This window comes from Ochotona curzoniae, unplaced genomic scaffold (genome assembly GCF_017591425.1).
Source record: "Ochotona curzoniae isolate NIBS_2020 unplaced genomic scaffold, NIBS_Ocur_1.0 patch258, whole genome shotgun sequence".
Classification (NCBI taxonomy): Eukaryota; Metazoa; Chordata; class Mammalia; order Lagomorpha; family Ochotonidae; genus Ochotona; species Ochotona curzoniae.
The window spans coordinates 619,114-635,676 of NW_024466815.1; the positions used below are offsets into that span (position 1 = coordinate 619,114).

Sequence of the window (16,563 nt, forward strand, 5' to 3'; positions counted from 1 at the left end):
ATAAAGCAATCAGACCGGACGGAGGAGCCTGCGGCAAGCACTGTTGGAGGGACCACAGGACCCCCGGCTCCTGCTGTGCAAAGCCAGGAAGTTGTGTGCCCCGTGTCCATCCGTGCCTGATATCCTTCCCTTGGCACCTGCCCACTCTCGTGCTTTCAGCCTCTCAGAATACCCAAGCGAACCGTAAACCTGCCGATCTGTTTTTGGGACCCCCCCCCCACTTGGTGGAGTTCCACATAACCTCTCCCCACATCGACTAAGAATTCAGTTCTTATCGCTGGGCCCTTGGTGTAACTGTCCAGTCTGGAGTGCCCGTGTCATGGGGCTGTGGACACCCGTGGAGTTTGGCATCACAGTGGTGTCCCAAAGCTGCCATCCCTGCCTCCTAGGTTCAGGACCACCTCCACACCCCTTTCGCTCAGCTCTCTGGCTTTCCCATAATCCTTCTTTCCACTCCAGCCCACCCTCCTCTTCTACCTGAGGATTCTCAAGCTTGACTGGTTGCCGAGTCACTCTCATTTTCTGTTTCGCTTTTTTTTTTAAAGATTTAATTATTTTAATTGCAAAGTCAGAGGAGAGACGGAAGATCTTCTGTCCCATGATTCACTCCCCGAGTGATGGCAACGGCTGGTGCTGCACCGATCCGAAGCCAGGAGCAAAGAGCTTCCTCCTGGTTTCCCACACGGGTGTAGGGTCCCAAGGCTTTGGGCCGTTCTTGACTGCTTTCCCAGACCACAAGCAGGTTCCCGGATGGGAAGCAGGGCCACTAGAATTAGAACAGGCAGCTATATGGGATTCTGGCACATGTAAGGCAAGGACTTTAGCTGCTAGGCTACCGCTCCAGGCCCTGTGTGTTTTATTTTAATGGTGATCTTTTCTGTTTTACAGAGCATCTTATAACGTGCAGGAAACATGTTTCGGAGATACGATTCCAGGACCACTATGTTTTCCCCACAAGGTCGCCTGTACCAGGTGGAATATGCCATGGAAGCTATTAGACAAGCAGGCACCTGCTTGGGAATTCTGGCCAATGACGGTGTTCTGCTGGCAGCCGAGCGACGCAACATCCACAAGCTCCTGGATGAAGTCTTCCTTTCTGAAAAGATTTATAAACTCAACGAGGACACGGCCTGCAGTGTGGCAGGAATCACCTCTGATGCCAGCGTTCTCACTAACGAGCTGAGGCTCATAGCCCAGAGGTATCTACTACAGTATCAGGAACCAATCCCATGTGAGCAGTTGGTGACCGCAGTGTGCGACATCAAGCAAGCCTACACACAGTTTGGAGGCAAGCGTCCCTTTGGTGTCTCCTTGCTCTACATGGGCTGGGACAAGCACCACGGCTTCCAGCTCTATCAGAGTGATCCCAGTGGGAACTATGAGGGATGGAAAGCCACATGCATCGGCAAGCACAGCGCCGCAGCCATGTCAATGTTGAAACAAGACTACAAAGAGGGTGACATGACCCTGAAGTCAGCGCTGGCTTTAGCTATCAAGGTGCTAAATAAGACCATGGACGTCAGCAAACTGTCTGCTGAGAAAGTGGAAATTGCCACGCTCACGAGGGAGAACGGCAAGACGGTCATCCGAGTTCTCAAACAGAAGGAAGTAGAGGAGCTGATCAAAAAGCACGAAGAAGAGGAAGCGAAAGCAGAGCGGGAGAAGAAAGGACAGAAGCAGAAGGAGAAGTAGAAGGCACACTCCGGGGTCTCCGCATCCACCTGGGGCGCCGCATCGCTCCTCTGCCCCATCTGGGAGGCTCTGACCGCCCCGCTGTGTGCCATGGCGAGCCAGACACTGCTGTGCGTCCCTGGCGTTTCTGTCCCGTTGAGTGCTTTATGGTAATGATGGTGATTACACTTCATAGGTATCTTTTCAACTTCCCCCTCCTTTTTTTTTTTTTTTTGGAATAAAACTTGGAAAGAGTGGGAAAAAAATAAAGCAATCATGTGTAAGGAAATGCAGCCTTGTCAATAGTGGCAAACAAAAAATAACCCATATATTAACATGGTACCTATTATATCTATAATATATATAAGATATATAATTAAACATGATATAGGTGGAATATTCTGTAGATGATTTAAAAAAAAATATTTATTTATTTTTCTTGGAAGGTCAGATATACAGAGAACAGGAGACAGAGAGGAAGATCTTCTGTCCATTGATTCACTCCCAAGTGATCACAATAACCAGAGTTGAGCTGATCTGAAGCCTGGAGCCAGGAGCTTCCTCTGGGTCTCCCACACGGGTGCAGGGTCCCAAGGCTTTGGGCCGTCCTCGACTGCTTTCCCAGGCCACAGGCAGGGATAGGAAGTGGGGCTTCTGGGATTTGAACTAGCGTCCATATGGGACTCTGACACATGCAGCCGATTTTGAAAGTGCAAGAAATCTAAGTATGTTCATTGAACCAAAAGAATGACTGTAATAGGCCTGGCATGGTGGCCTAGCAGCTAAAGACCTCACCTTGCACACGCTGGGATCCCATACGGGTGCTGATTCTAATTCCACAGCCCTGCTTCCCATCCAGCTCACTGCTTGTGGCCTGGGAAAGCAATTGAGAATGGTCCAAACCCTTGGGTCCCTGCACTTGCGTGGGAGACCCGGAAGAGGCTCCTGACTCCTGACTTCAGATTGACTCAGCTCTGACCATTGTGGCCACTTGGGGAGTGAATCATCAGACGGCAGTTCTTTCTCCCTCCTCTCTGTACATGCCTTTTGCAATAAACATTTTAAAAATCTTTTTTTAAAAAAAGAATGACTGTGAATATTCCTTAAAATATATATATCACAGGGCCCAGAGTTATGACTCAATGGCTAAATCCTCGCCTTGCAAACACAAGGATTCCATACGGTACCACTTTGTATCTTGGCTACTTCACTTCTTATCCAGCTTCCCTGCTTTGGCCTCTAAAGTCCTTGGGCTCTATGCCCACGTGGGAGGTCTGGAAGAAGCTCCTGGCTCCTGGCTTCAGATTTGTTCAGTTATGGTCATTGCAACCATTTGGAAAGTGAACCAACAGATAGAAAACCTCTTTCTTTTCTTCTCTCTGTAGATGAGTCTTTAATAATAAATAAATAAATGAATAAATCTTTAATGATCTCTGCTCTCATACAGCGCACCGTCCACATGGTGCAGGGTAAGGTTGGAGGAGAATGTCAGACGGAATAGCCAGGTGTCTTATCTACTCACGTGGGGCAGAAATAAGAACTGGGATGAAGTACCAGGGATCTGCCCCTTATATATGTCATTGAAAGCCACTGACTGGAGGGTTTGGCAAATAGTTTAGGGTTATTCGTATAAGCTCGCATTAAAACATAGATGAATTAAAATGAAGAGGACGGGGAAAAATACAAGAAAAACCCAGGTTCAAACGCCAGCAGTTAAGTTAGTTCTTTGGAAGGCGATCAAGTCTCTCCATAACGAACAACGTTCCAGACGGCTCCATACCGCCATCTCTTGGCTTCGAGAAGCGCTTCCAGAGCGGTGACGCAGCGTTCCGCACGCGGGCTGAAGTCAGGGCAGCCATATTGACTAGGGGAGTGGAGGCGGGGTTCCTGTCACCGTCTTGAATGACAGTCGAGGCGGAGTTCCAGCTGGCGTGTTGCTAAAGATTTGTCTCGGGGGTCACCGCCCGCGGGGGCGAGAGTAGCCAATCAGCGGCTGCGGGCAGAGGCCTCGGGCTCCACCCCCAAGCCTCACTTCCGCCGTCGCTGCCGTAAGTCAGGCGGGAGGTTTGCCGCATCACGGAAGATGGCGGCCGCGACGGTCAACGGGGCGACGGGCGTCCCGAGCTCCGGGGCCGCGGCGGCTTCGGGCGCTGTCCTGCAGGCCGCAGCCGGCATGTACGAGCAACTCAAGGGCGAGTGGAACCGCAAAAGTCCCAATCTGAGCAAGTGCGGGGAAGAGCTGGGCCGCCTGAAGGTAAGCAGTCGGCGGTTCCGGGAAGGCGGCGCTTTTGAGGGGCGCGCTAGGAATGGGGTCTGGGCGGCGGGAGAGGCCTCGGGGGCCACGAGGTCCGTGGGGCGGGCTGAGGGAAGAGCAGCCACAGCCTGAGGGGCAGCCTGAGAAAGGTCGAGGCGGGAGAGAGGCCTGACCTCCCCGAGGCAGCCACAAGTTGAGACGGTGCTGATGGCCGAGCCGAGTGAGGGGGTGGGTGGTCGGAGTGGCAGGGTGAGGGTCTCGGTGGTGGTCGTGGTTGTTTTCCCTGATGGCGGTTCTGGGCTCAGGTCGTGTGTGTGTGTGTGGCGGGGAGGGGGTTCAGCCCAGGTCCTGTTGGGGGGAGGGTTTCAGCCCAGGTCCTGTGTGTGTGTCGGGGAGGGGGTCCAGCCCAGGTCCTGTTGAGGGGAGGGGTTCAGCCCAGGTCCTGTGGGGGGGAGGGGGTTCAGCCCAGGCCAAATCAGAGATGGGGGGCTTAGAGAGGAGTGGGAGGGGAAACGGAGACAGCTTTATTGTGGGAAAAGCATTTCTCTTGAGAGGAATGTTGTTATAAGGAAGAATGGGAATGTGGAGTCAGCGTGTTTGGAAATGAGAATGAATGTGGCCCCAGTGTGGGGTTGGGGAGGTAGGGACAGGGAGTACCCCCTCACTCCCTGATGGGGATTCTGATCCCACGGGACTGTTTGTCCCATTTGCCTGGCTATAAATAATTGTGACTCCTTGACTAAGCATAGCAGTTTTGTGAGTCAGGGATGATGGTTAGCTCCATAAACCCCATGTCTCAGCTGAACTCCTATGTTCTTTACTTCTTTCCCTTGCGGTCAGCTGGTGTTGCTGGAACTCAACTTCCTGCCCACTACCGGGACCAAGCTAACTAAGCAGCAGCTCATTCTGGCCCGTGAGTCACTGGTGTGGTGGTAGTTGTTGTTAATGGTGGTGGTGGCTGGAGGTGGGAGGAGTTGTGGTAGGGATCGTGTCCGTGGTGGTTCCTGCTGAGATGCCACCCTCACCCCTGTCCCCTCACAGGTGACATACTGGAGATTGGGGCCCAGTGGAGCATCCTGCGCAAGGACATCCCCTCCTTCGAGCGCTACATGGCCCAGCTCAAGTGTTACTACTTTGACTACAAGTGAGGAGGCGTTCCACACCCACCCGTGGGAGAGGGTGCTTGTAGAAGTGGCTCCTGTATTGCCTCAGCCCCTTGGGATATCTGGCTTCCCCTGGCAACTCCTGCTCTGCTGAGCTCAGGCTCCGGGATTGGCTTTGGGGGAGGGCTGGCGGCAGTCCTGAGACTGAGGTTGCCGGATCCCAACTCGGCCACTGTCCAGTCTGTGTCCCTTTGATCCATGGCTGCACCGCCTCCCTTCGCCCCCTGGGACGCACTCCCTCACGGCAGTCAGCAGGATTTGTGACACTGAAGTTTGACCCCATTGTTGCCCTGCTCACAGCCTGTCCTGGCTCTTAGTGGTGCTTGGGTTGAAGACCAGGTTCTTTTCCTGAGGCCTCTAGGGCTGTGCCTATCCCGGTTCCCGCTGCCCGTGTCTGCCCTCCCCTGGCCTGGGCTTCCCCATCCCAGCCTCCCACTGGTCTGAGAGCTGCCTCAGGCCAGAGCCAGGGACTGCCTTGGTCACTGCCTCCACAGCCTCCCACAGGGCCAGGCCCCTCCGCAGGGACCTGCGAACTCTGTGTCAGATGTAAAGCTAAGTGTCACCTATGTGGATTCATGATTAAGAATTTGACATCAAACCAACCTAGATTTGAAGCTTCCTGCCTCTTGTTGATTGTATGCTGTTGGGCAAATAACTTCATCCTTCCTCACTCAATTTCCAGTTTGAACTGGGGGAGATCTTCTGCTGTCTCCCACCCCCTGTCCCATGGAATGAGTAATTATTGGGAGCCAGCTTTGTAGCACATTGGATTAATCCACTGCTTGCGATGTTGAAAAGCATAGTGATAGGAAGAGAGAGAGAGAGATTGAGGATCATGTGTGTATTGGTTCACTCCCTAAATGCTCACAACAACCAGATTGGGCCAGTCCAAAGCCAGGGTCCAGAACTGGCCAAGTACTAGAACCATGATTGGCTGCCTTTCCAGTGTGTGCGTTAGCAGGAAGCTGGATTGGAAGTAGAAGTGGGATTTGAATCCAGGCATTCAAAATGGGATTCAGTAGCTTAAGTGGCTGCATTTTCACTCTCTGATTTACTTATTGTATAAGACAGAGTAACAGAGAGGAGGGAACAGGTCAGCTCTTCCATCTGTGGTCCATTCTTCAAATGGCCACAGTGCTCAGTGCTGCCCCAAGCCAGAGCCACAAGCTGGGAACTCCATCCAGGCCTCCGACGTGGGTGTAGGGCTCCAAGCACTTGAACTCTCTTCTGCCTGCCCAAGCACATTAACGGGGAGCTGGATCGGAAATAAAGCAGCAGGAGTTGGACCAGCACATGTCTGAGTTGCTGGCATCACAGGAAGTGGATTAATGTGCTTGGCCACATTACACAGTATGTGTTTACACAAGTTACCATCTGATCACTTTATCTGAGTTGAATAATTTACTTAGCCCCCATTCATTTAAGCCGTCTGTACTGTGCTATAGTTTATCGTTGATTTCTTCATGCTGTTTGAGCTTCGGTTTCCTTATCTGATAAACACCTTTGAGGAGAGAACTTGGGTAGCTGTCGGAGTCCCTGGAAGCTGGGGTGTGGACTTACTGGATCCCCATACCTTCCTGACCTTGGTCCCCCCTCCTGACCTTGGTCCCCTGTCCTGGCCTACAGGGAGCAGCTCCCTGAGTCTGCTTACATGCACCAGCTGCTGGGCCTGAACCTCCTCTTCCTGCTGTCCCAGAACCGGGTGGCAGAGTTCCACACAGAGCTGGAGCGCCTACCTGCCAAGGACATCCAGACCAACGTCTACATCAAACACCCAGTGTCCCTTGAACAGGTGAGGCTGCTACTGGAGGGGGAGAGGGGCTCAGGGAGGGCTTCCTGGAGGAACGGGCTGAGTTCAGCCCTGGGATCCTTCCCTTAGTCATCCAGCAAGCACTGAGCTCCGGCCATGTGCTGTGAATCAGCTGTAGCCCATGGTGATGTGGTCTGGCCAGGATGTGGGACAATAGCAAAGCGCAAGAATAAGGGACCTGGCTAGTCTGTCATGGGATGAGAAAGGCTGTGGAGGAAAACAGAAGAGGCGGGGAGGGCGGGCACAGAAGGCCTCACAGCCACACGGCCATGTGGTAGACAGACCCCAGCCTTGGGCACGCCTGCTGCACGTGGGGTGCCATGAAGGAGACAGTGCTTCTGGAACCAGGAGAATGAGGGTTAGAAGAAGGCTGTAGACCGGAGGTCTCACAGGGAATTTCGCTGTGGGGATGGGTGGGAGGGGGCGTTGATAATTGGTGGCATAATTTGGGTGAATGTGTGGAGTAGCGAGCCAGGGTGGGTCTGCATTTGTTTCCAGTTACTGGAGAGTCAGTGAGATAATTAGAATCCATCCCAGAGCAGGCTTGCAGAATGAGTTGGGGTGTCAGTCAGGGAGGGTTTCCTGGCAGAAGGGCCCCCAGTCAGTGTTGGTGGCCAGCAGAGGAGTGATGACCATCCTTCCTTGTCTGTCCCTGGCTTCTGCAGTACCTGATGGAGGGCAGTTACAACAAGGTGTTCCTGGCCAAAGGCAACATCCCTGCTGAGAGCTACACCTTCTTCATTGACATCCTGCTTGACACTATCAGGTGTGGTGGGAAGGGGGAAGGGTTTATTCCCTGTGGTTGGGGGGGCTTAACCCCAGGTGTTTGTGTTTCTTGGTCTCTTAACACCTCAAGTTATCCTTGTCTGAACTGTGTGATTGCAGGACATGGGGCCTGCTCGCTCTGGACTCTGAGTATGTGGCTGTGTGTGCACAGCCAGGCCTGGCGTCACCATGTGGCTCAGCAGATGGAGGGCAGGGAGGTGACCGGGGTGCCCAGGCAGAACCCGCAGTTGCCTTCTCTAGCACAGGGCTACCAGGCCCCACCAGCTCCTCTGGGTGCTGGGTGCACAAATGACTTCACATGGGTGTGTGGGTGTGATGATGTAGGAGTCCCCTTGAAGGGGTGACAAGGTTTCAGAGAGATGGCCAAACCATTTGCCTTGTGGGAGCCACTCTATAAAGGGTGTGTGTGGCAAAGCCAAGGCTAGAGGTGGGGTGGGCGTGTGGCAGGTGGGAGGCTGAATCGTTCTCTTAGGAAACGGGAGCAGTACGGAAGCACTAGGAGTTCGGGGGCCCCTGTGCCTCACCTCTGAGGGTGCCCGCTCCTCCAGAGCCTGCCCCACCCCACATTCTGGCCACCCTGCACTGTACTGTTTGCTCCCTGCTGGTGTTCACGTCTTGGTGGGTGCAGTAACAGGATGGTTACTGGAGAGCTCCCCATGTGGGCCCCACACACGGGACGTAAATGGCCTCAGGTAGATTCAGGGCCTGGCAGATACCCAGATGTGGGCCTCATGTGGCCCCTGCTTGCTTTGTAACTCTGGTCAGGTCCGTCCCCTCTCCAAGCCCTGATCTGTGAGCAGGGCAGGGCCCACTGCAAGCTGCCTTGGTGGAGGTGCAGGGCTAGGGCCTGTGTGGGCCCGGGCTGGGCTGGGTCAGGAAGTCCTGGTCCTTCCCCTCAGGGACGAAATTGCTGGGTGCATTGAGAAGGCGTATGAGAAGATCCTCTTCACCGAGGCCACGCGGATCCTCTTCTTCAACACACCCAAGAAGATGACCGACTATGCCAAGAAGGTGCTGGGGCATGGGGCCAGGGGCCATAGGGTGAGGCAGGGCGGGGTGGCCTGGAAGGGCACAGGGACAAAAGTGCCCAGCTTTTCAGTCCAGCTGTGCCCCCTTAGGCCAAGTTGCGAATCTTCTGTGAGCTTCTGTGCGCGAGAGACTTTGCATAGTCTCTGCACCTGGGTATGCTGCCTGGCATCTTTGCTTGCCCCCAGAGACACTCATGCATGGCATGTAGTGGTCCTGGTCCAGGTGACAGGAGCAGAGTTGAGGACAGGCTGAACAAAGAGTGAACTCGCATTTGAGTGAGGGCTGTCGTTGCCAGCTGATTGGCCTCGTGTTGGACCCTGGGCTTAATCCGTGCTTATGCATTAGAGGGTTGTACAGTCACTGGATGTTCAGACCCAGAGAAGCCTGGGATTGGACTCGTGTCTCAGATGTGGAGAACTGGAGGCACCGGGAGGCGGAGGCTGCTTGCCTGGCTAGTGGGACTCACCAACTCAGCCCTGGTGCAGGGTGGGGGAGGTAGCAGGGCTGCCCCTGTGATTGCCTCACCCCTTCTCACCTTTGATCCCTCCCTCCCTTCAGCGAGGCTGGGTCCTGGGTCCCAACAACTACTACAGCTTTGCCAGCCAGCAGCAAAAGCCGGAAGACACCACCATCCCCTCCACAGAACTGGCCAAGCAGGTCATCGAGTATGCTCGGCAGCTGGAGATGATTGTGTGAGCGTGCGGGCCCGCAGTGCGGCCCAGCGTGTGGTCCTCAACACCCTTCTGGGGCCTGCGGCCTCCAATAAAGTGGATTCCCATTCGCTCGTGGGCCCATGTCTCCCCGGTTGTGGTGGCAGGGAGCCATGTGCTTATCTGTGAAGAACTGGGAAATTGGAAGGCCCTGCGCATAGGAGCTTGCCCTCTATCCATGGTCAGCCTCGGTCCAGTGGCCCTGCTTGGGGGTCTCGCACAGGGGCACAGCGGCACCATGGCCTGCCAGCCAGCCACGGACATGTGCAAACACCGGGCCAGGCCAGTTGGTTTTTCAGTGAAGGGAGCAGTTTCCCGATTTCTTTGAAATGTTGGCAATGAATTAAACCATTTTGAAAATGGCATGTGAGATGAAGCCATCTGTGGGCTAGCAGAGGGAGCCCTCTGTGGGATGGAGGATGTGGGCAGCCAGTCCTCCCGAGCCCACCCCAGCCCGGACAGGCCTTCCTGCCTTACCGTTCAAAGGTGTTGACATTATCTGGTCAGACTCGCCTGGCTCTAAGATGGGGGCAATCGTTCCTTTCCGGAGGGGTTTCTAGATCTCTAGGTCACCACGGGAAGGGGCTGTTGTCCAGGCTGCCTTTCTGGGGTGCAGAAACCATCTCCCACTGACTGCTGCTCTGGGTGCAGACCTGATGGAGACCTCTCCTCCTGGCTCCTTCCACCCCTCGGTGGGTCCCCAACAGGCTCTCCGCTTCCAGGTTGTCACTTTATTGTTATGGAGGGAAGGCAGCAGGTGTTGATCAGACTGTGCTCAGTTGGAGTGGGTGGCCTGCAAGTCGTAGTGCTCCAGCCCAGCTACCAGGGAACCTGCCAGCTTGATGGTGGCGACCCAAGGTGGCTCGCTCAGGTGGTTGGTGGGTGTGCTCAGCCTGGGGGAGGGGAGTGTACAGTCAGTCGGCAGGGCTGTATCCACTGGGGAAAGGGTGCTGAGGGCTGAGTCTCCCCGGGATTGGGAGTCCTCAGGAGTTGCTAGGATCATGCCCTGGGGATCAGAACTGGAGATTGAATAAGGGCAGGTAGGTGAAGAGGCAGTGTGTGCCCTGGATGGCGGGGCATCCGGAAGGGGTGAGGGGGTGGGATGGCCTTGGACTTTGGGGCTCGGTCAGGAAATCCCAGTGTCCTGGAGAATCCCAGGTCTGTTATAGCGGCTTCGTTCCCACAAGACTCATCTTCCCGCATCCCAGAAGAGCTTAGGACATGGTCCTTCTTGGTGCTCTCAGGAACGGGGTCTGGCCTGCTCAGCTTCCTTCCCTCATGGATGGTTCCAGAAAGAAAATTCAGGGTCATTTGGGGCATCCAGATAATGAGTTAGGCCAAGATAGGACTGGCGCTGTAGCCTAGTGGCTCAAGTTCTTGCCTTGCAAGTGCTGGGATACCATATGGCAGCCCTGCTTTCTATCCAGCTCTCTGCTTGTGGCCTGGGAAAGCAGCCTTGGGACCCTGCACCCACTTGGGAGACCCAGAAGAACCTCCTGGGTTCAGATCAGCACAGCTCCAGCCGTTGGGGCCACTTGGGGAGTGAATCAGCTGATGGAAGATCTTCCTCTCTGTCTCTCCTACTCTGCATATCTAACTTTACAATAAAAATAAATCTTAAAAAAAAAAATGGCCGTCTCCCCTGTCAGGGATGGGTGTAGGCCCGAGGCACCCCTAGGTCGTGAAGGACTGGAGCTGAGCTAGGTTTCAGATGCAGCCGAGAGGAGGGTCTAGGGTGGGATGCCAAAGAGCTGTAAAGGACTTAAGGTTTGGTAAGGGTCTGCCCTGCCCTCCCCACCCTGGCACCTCTGCTCACCATGCAGATACGTTGCGTGGCAGGCGGCGATGGCGTGCCTGGTGGCGGCAGTAACACTTGCAAGGACAAGAGTTGAGCACCTGGAAAGGCGGCCAGTGGTGCACAGAGGCCTTGCTGGCTGGCCCTGACGGTGCAGCCCCGCCACCGCCGCCACTGTTGGTCGCTACTGTCACATTCCGCTCCCGGGGACCGTCGCCAGGCGCGCTGTCTTCGCGGGTCACAACTCGGGCTGCACGGGGACCTTTGTTCCTGCGCGTGCGAGTTTTGATGGGAGCGGGCGCAGCTGTGGGCGTGGGTGGCAAAGTTTCGGCCGCGGGAGGAGTTGCAGCTGCAAGTGCAGCTGGGGCTGTGGCTGGGTCCGGGGCTGGGGCTGGGTCCGGAGCCGCCGGGGCTGGGTCAGGAGCCTGGGCTGGGCCTGGAGCCGGGGCCGGGGTTGGGGTCGGGGCTGGGGCCGGGGCTGGGGCTGGGGCTGGGTCAGAAGCCGGGGCCGGGACCGGAGCCAGAGCCAGGGCAGGGACCGGAATCGGGGCTGGGGCCGAGACCGCGGCCGGGACCGGAGCCGGGGCCGAGGAGACCGGGATCTGGTCGGTGGCCAAGACAGGTGGCAGCGCGGGAGCCGGGGCAGAAGCCAGGGTTGACTCCACGGGGCCGGGACTTGCGGTGGGTGGGGGTACCACCGGCAGCGGCTTCGGCTGGTGCGCTGGTGGCTGCGGTGGGGGCAGCGGCGCGGGCGACGGCGTGGCAGGTGGCGTGGGCGGCGGCGGCGGCAACTCGGGCTGGCTCGGAGGCACGGGGCGCACCGGGCGCACCGGGCGCACGGGGCGCACGGGGCGCACGGGCTCGCCATTGGTGGGCGCCGGGAAGATGAACATGGGCGGCGCCAGTAGGGCAGGGGCGGGCCTGCGGGGCCCGGGAGCTGGATAGATCGGCCGCAGCGGAGGTGGAGGGGAGCTCCAGGGCCCTGAGAGCGCCACGGCTCGCCGTCGGGGCACCCCGACGCCTCCGACAGCCCCGTTGAAGCGGAAGTGGCGTTCGGGGCCGTCCGGAGGGCTCAACCAGTCGAATTTGGGCTGCGAGCCTGGGAAGGTAGTGTAGGGCGGTGGCGGTAGGGTCCGTGCGTGGGCGGCAGGCCCCAACGGAGGCCCGGGACACACTTCGCCATCTCCATTACCGCCCTCGGTTTCTTGTGCACCCTGAGGGACCTCTCCCAACGTACGTGAGGTGCCAGGAGCCAGGGGCCTCTGCTTCAGGACCTCGGCGTAGGAGACAGGCCCCGAGGCAGCGACCAGCCCACCGCTGGCTCCACCCGTGGGCGAGGCCGAGGCCACTGAGGGGGTCGAGGGGCTGGAGGGGCTGGAGGGGCTGGAGGGGCTCGAGGAGGCTGAGGGTGCCCCGGCAGGCAGTTGGCTGCCCGGCTTGAAGACAACTTTGCAAAGCAGGTTCAGGCCAGACTCGGAGTTCGCGTTCCCGGTCTTTTCGCTTTCCTCCACTTGGGCAGGTGGCTCTCCGCGGGTCCCGCCACCGGCCATCGGGCCCTCGCTGCAGGGCCAGGCAGGGCTTTCGGTGGCGGTGGCGGCGGGGACTGTGGCAGGTGCGGAAGGTGTGACAGTGGCCAAAGCAGGAATGATGCTGCGATCCAGGGGTTGCCGGTTGGAAAGCGGTAGCGGCGGTGGCGGCAGCTTCCACGGTTTGAGGGGTGGCGGCATTGGGGAGGGCGGCCTCGGAACGGGGTCCTTTTCCGATAGTTGTCGCGGCAGCACCGGGATTGGCCGTAGGCTCACGGGATCCCCTTGGCCGCAGTGGCTGGCCTCCAGCAGGCCGCGGATGCGGGGCACCGGCGTGCCCGGGAGTTTCCGCCACTTAGACGGCGCGGACAGCAGGGTACCCACAGGGGGCGGGGGTGGTGTGGAGACCCCGGGCACAGCCGGCACTTCTGGAGAGGACGCCGCTGGTGTGGGCAGTTCTAAGGTCAGGGGCGAGGGTGAGGCCTGGGGCTCTGGGGGCACCAGAAGGCCGGGGGGCGCGGAGCTGCCAGGGAACCAGACGCCCAGCCCTCGAGCCAGGCGCATGGCTGGAGAGGAAGGGGTCACCTCGGGCTCCACCAGGGACGGCCGCCTGCAGTCTGAGGCCTGCTGTTTTCGGGAGCCACCGCCAGCGGACGGCTCCGATTGCACGTTCCCCATTTCTGACTGAGGTCCGAGGGCTGTGGTCAGAACAGACCAGCGCCCGTGAGTGGTCCAGGACTGGATGGGATGGGATGGGGGGGTACCCCACAAGGCTGGCTTGTACCTGTACCACCTCCATGCCCGCCTGGCCCCACTCCGAGGCCCTGGGTCTCTAACCCCCTCCTGGGTCCTCCGCAGGGAGGCTGTGCAGCTATCTTAGACCCCCTGCCTGCCCCGTGAGCCCGGTTCCGCAAACCACTTCTCGGCCCTCGCTCGGCCCATCCTAGGTCCCCTAGGCTTGCCTTCCTGTCAGTCTTAGAACCGTAAGCGCTGGCGACGGGGGCGCTGAGTGGCCTACAAAAAGCCTACCGCGAGCTCCCGTCTCCCTCCCTGGCCTCTAACGCTGCTCCCCGAGGCCCCGGAGCCGCCGCCTCGTCCCCGCCTCCATCCCCGCCTCTCCCGGCACTTGTCCCGCCTCTGCCCGGCGAGCACCACCAGGTGGGCCTGTGCAGGACATGCCTCGCAGCACCGTGTGCCCACCCCCCCGGCCCTCTGCCGTGGCCGTCACGGACCCCCTGCTACCTTCCCGGGGTCCTCCCTCCCCATCTGCGTTCCCCCAGCCGGGCTCCACACCCAGGTCCCACCCTCCTCCCCAAGCCCCGCTCCAGGTGCGCCCTAACGCCCTGGGAGACCCCCCACTCACCGGCTCCTCCAGCCGACCCAAGTTCAGACCGCGACCCCCTGGGCCCAGGGCAGGGCGGGGAACGGCCGTAGCAGAAAATAACCGAAAAGAACGGAGATGCGGGTGAAGGCTAGTGGACGAGACGGTGAGTTCGAGGCCCCGCCTCCGGGCTCGAGCCCCGCCCTCATGGGGGCCCGCTGCAGCCCAGCCCCTGGCGGACCCGGGTCTCCCTTTCGGATCTGCAGAGGTTTTTTCTGGGCGGCCCCCGGGCCTGCTCGTCCTCTGCCCCACCCCTCCGGAACGTTCCCCTTGGCTCCGCCCCTCTCCGTTATTCCCGCCCAGGCCCCGCCCCTTCCGAACCCCGCCTTGTAGCTGGGGGGGCGCCCCCTCTGGTACCCTTACCCCAAAGATAAATTTTCGGATTTCCCAGCTCCGCTTGTTTGGGACCTGGCAACCCCTTCCCCAAGACGCTCCACTCCCTTCGTCCCAGCCCGCTCGGGAGACCCGGCCCCGTGCATCTACCCCTTCCGTGAGCTCTCCTTCTGGGTGCAAACCCCGTAACTCGGGTCTCCCCACGACCCCACCCTCCTGCGAAGGCTCCCCTTGTCGTCCCACCCCTTTTGGAACCCAGCCGGAATGCAAACCCTGGACCCCCACCCCCCACCCGCAAGCCTCTGTAGAGCCCCTAGACCGGATCCCGTCGCTGTCCCCTCTTTGCAGCATCAGCGACCCCATGACGTGGACGAGCGGCACAGTGCGGGGTCCCCCCCTTTGGGTCCCTGGAAGATGTGAGGCTGGTGGCAGGGTGCGTGGGGTGGGGGGGGCACTGTTCGCTGGAGCCCGAACCGGGCTCTAGGACCCAGCGGGCGAGGGCGCCCGCCTGCTCTACCCCTCCCCCAGGCCGCCCCCTCCCCCCCACTCGTCTTGCAGGCTCCCCTCCCTCCCCCCGGCCCCGGCTCCGGTGCCCGTCTCCAGCCGGAGCCCGCGAGGGAGCCGAGCGAGCCGGAGGAGGAGGAGGCCGCGTCGCCGCCGCTCGGAGCCCGGCCGCAGCCTCCCAGGCAGGTGCCGAGGAGGGACGGGGGGCGGGGGCTGACAGGCCGCCTGGCCCGGCGAGGGGGCGGCCAGGACCGCCCTCCGCCTCCGAACCCCCGCTCGGGGCGCCCCGAGGACCTTGGCTGGGAGGACCAGGGGGTGGGCCCCCCAAACTGCGCGGCAGCCATGGGGGGGGACCAGCCTCCATCGGGCGGCGAGGTGTGTGTGTGTGTGTGTGTGTGTGTTTGGGGGGTGCTGGACTTCAGAATGGATGCCCCATTCACAAAATTCCGTGCTGGACCCCCACCATGGAGGAACTCGGACGACCACTCCCCCGGGGAAACGTAGGTGTGTGGGGGAGCGCAGGCACCCCGAAATCCCGGTGCCCCACCCCGGTTAGGCCCTTCGGGGGGACCCCTGCCCTCTTTCCCTGCTTCACCTGTTGTCGGGGGAGGCGGGCGGACAAAGGAAGCAGCGTCACGTGACTGCTCATTCACAAAATCCCAACCCATTGAGAAAAGGGGGCTGGGGGCGCTGCGGCCGCCCCTTCCCTTCCCATAGGGCCGAGGAAGCCAGCGTCTCGCGGGTGGGGGAGGGGGCTAGGTCTCGTGGCCCGGGTCCCTGAGGTGGGGCGCCAGGGTCCCAGTGCCGGGTGGCGGTGAGGGGCTGGACGCTGCTCCCTGTTCCTGGGCGGAGGGCTACGTCCCCGGAGCTGGGGGCGGGGTAAGCTGGGGCTGGAGGATGCGGGCGGGCGTGCGGGCGGGGGATCCGTCTCCTCCCCGCCATCTCTCCCCCTCGCCTTCCTTGGCTGGGACCTTGAAGGAGCAGCCTGGGTTTTTTTTTTTTTTTTTTTTTTTTGTGAATGAAACGCTCCCTGGATGTGTCTCGGTCCGCCCGTGTCTGGCTTCTTCTGCCTCCATCTCTTTCTCGGCCCTGTCTTTCTGGCCATTTCTGGTTCTCTCCCTGCTCCCTGCCTATCTCCCCGTTGCTGGGTGACTCAGTGAGCTTTGCATCCGGTCTCATTCATAAATCCGGGAAGGGGTGGTGGTGGTGGGGAGGGGAGAGTCAGGGTTTCTCACCCAGCCAGTGGCCTGGGCCAAAGGGTGCAGAGGCAGTTGCTGGGGGGCACTGGATATGAATGGATGGGGCCCGGAAAAAATGCATGTGCGCAGGCATCCAGCTGTGGGGGAACGATGGGTGGGGCTGTGGGTAGGTGCTGAGCTGGGGAGGAGAGAAGCAGGAACAGGCGGAGGGGAGGAGGAAAACCAGGGCTTTGAGGGGTGAGGGTGGGAGAGGCAGGGGGAGGGGGGAAGGGGGGGCATCTGAAAAGGTGGACGTGAGCAGGAGGGAGGCCATGAGAGAATCGAGGTGGCGTGGCAGCACGCAGCTTTGCAGGGCAGGTGGGTGTTGTATGGCTCCCTCAGGGTCCAGGGGATCTGGGTGGG

General features: G+C 59.3%; 3 protein-coding genes across 3 annotated transcripts; 2 read left to right on the forward strand and 1 right to left on the reverse strand.

The window, feature by feature from the left end:
- The first annotated feature begins 846 nt into the window (after positions 1 to 846).
- LOC121166869 (proteasome subunit alpha type-4-like) lies at positions 847 to 1,707 on the forward strand. The gene is made up of 2 exons (XM_040996180.1): positions 847 to 958; positions 1,052 to 1,707. The coding sequence occupies exons 1-2, from the start codon at positions 913 to 915 to the stop codon at positions 1,690 to 1,692; spliced, it is 687 nt and encodes a 228-aa protein (XP_040852114.1). The 5' UTR covers positions 847 to 912; the 3' UTR covers positions 1,693 to 1,707.
- A 1,423-nt stretch (positions 1,708 to 3,130) lies between these two features.
- On the forward strand, positions 3,131 to 9,493 carry LOC121166885 (26S proteasome non-ATPase regulatory subunit 8-like). The gene is made up of 9 exons (XM_040996209.1): positions 3,131 to 3,140; positions 3,440 to 3,516; positions 3,581 to 3,925; positions 4,766 to 4,838; positions 4,967 to 5,069; positions 6,715 to 6,880; positions 7,564 to 7,664; positions 8,584 to 8,695; positions 9,272 to 9,493. The coding sequence occupies exons 1-9, from the start codon at positions 3,131 to 3,133 to the stop codon at positions 9,407 to 9,409; spliced, it is 1,125 nt and encodes a 374-aa protein (XP_040852143.1). The 3' UTR covers positions 9,410 to 9,493.
- A 705-nt stretch (positions 9,494 to 10,198) lies between these two features.
- Positions 10,199 to 13,422, reverse strand: LOC121166886 (gametogenetin-like). Its single transcript, XM_040996210.1, has 2 exons — positions 11,240 to 13,422; positions 10,199 to 10,316 (listed from the first exon to the last, which is right to left on the reverse strand). Exons 1-2 carry the CDS (start codon positions 13,420 to 13,422, stop codon positions 10,199 to 10,201), a joined length of 2,301 nt encoding a protein of 766 aa, XP_040852144.1.
- Between the last annotated feature and the right edge of the window lie 3,141 nt (positions 13,423 to 16,563).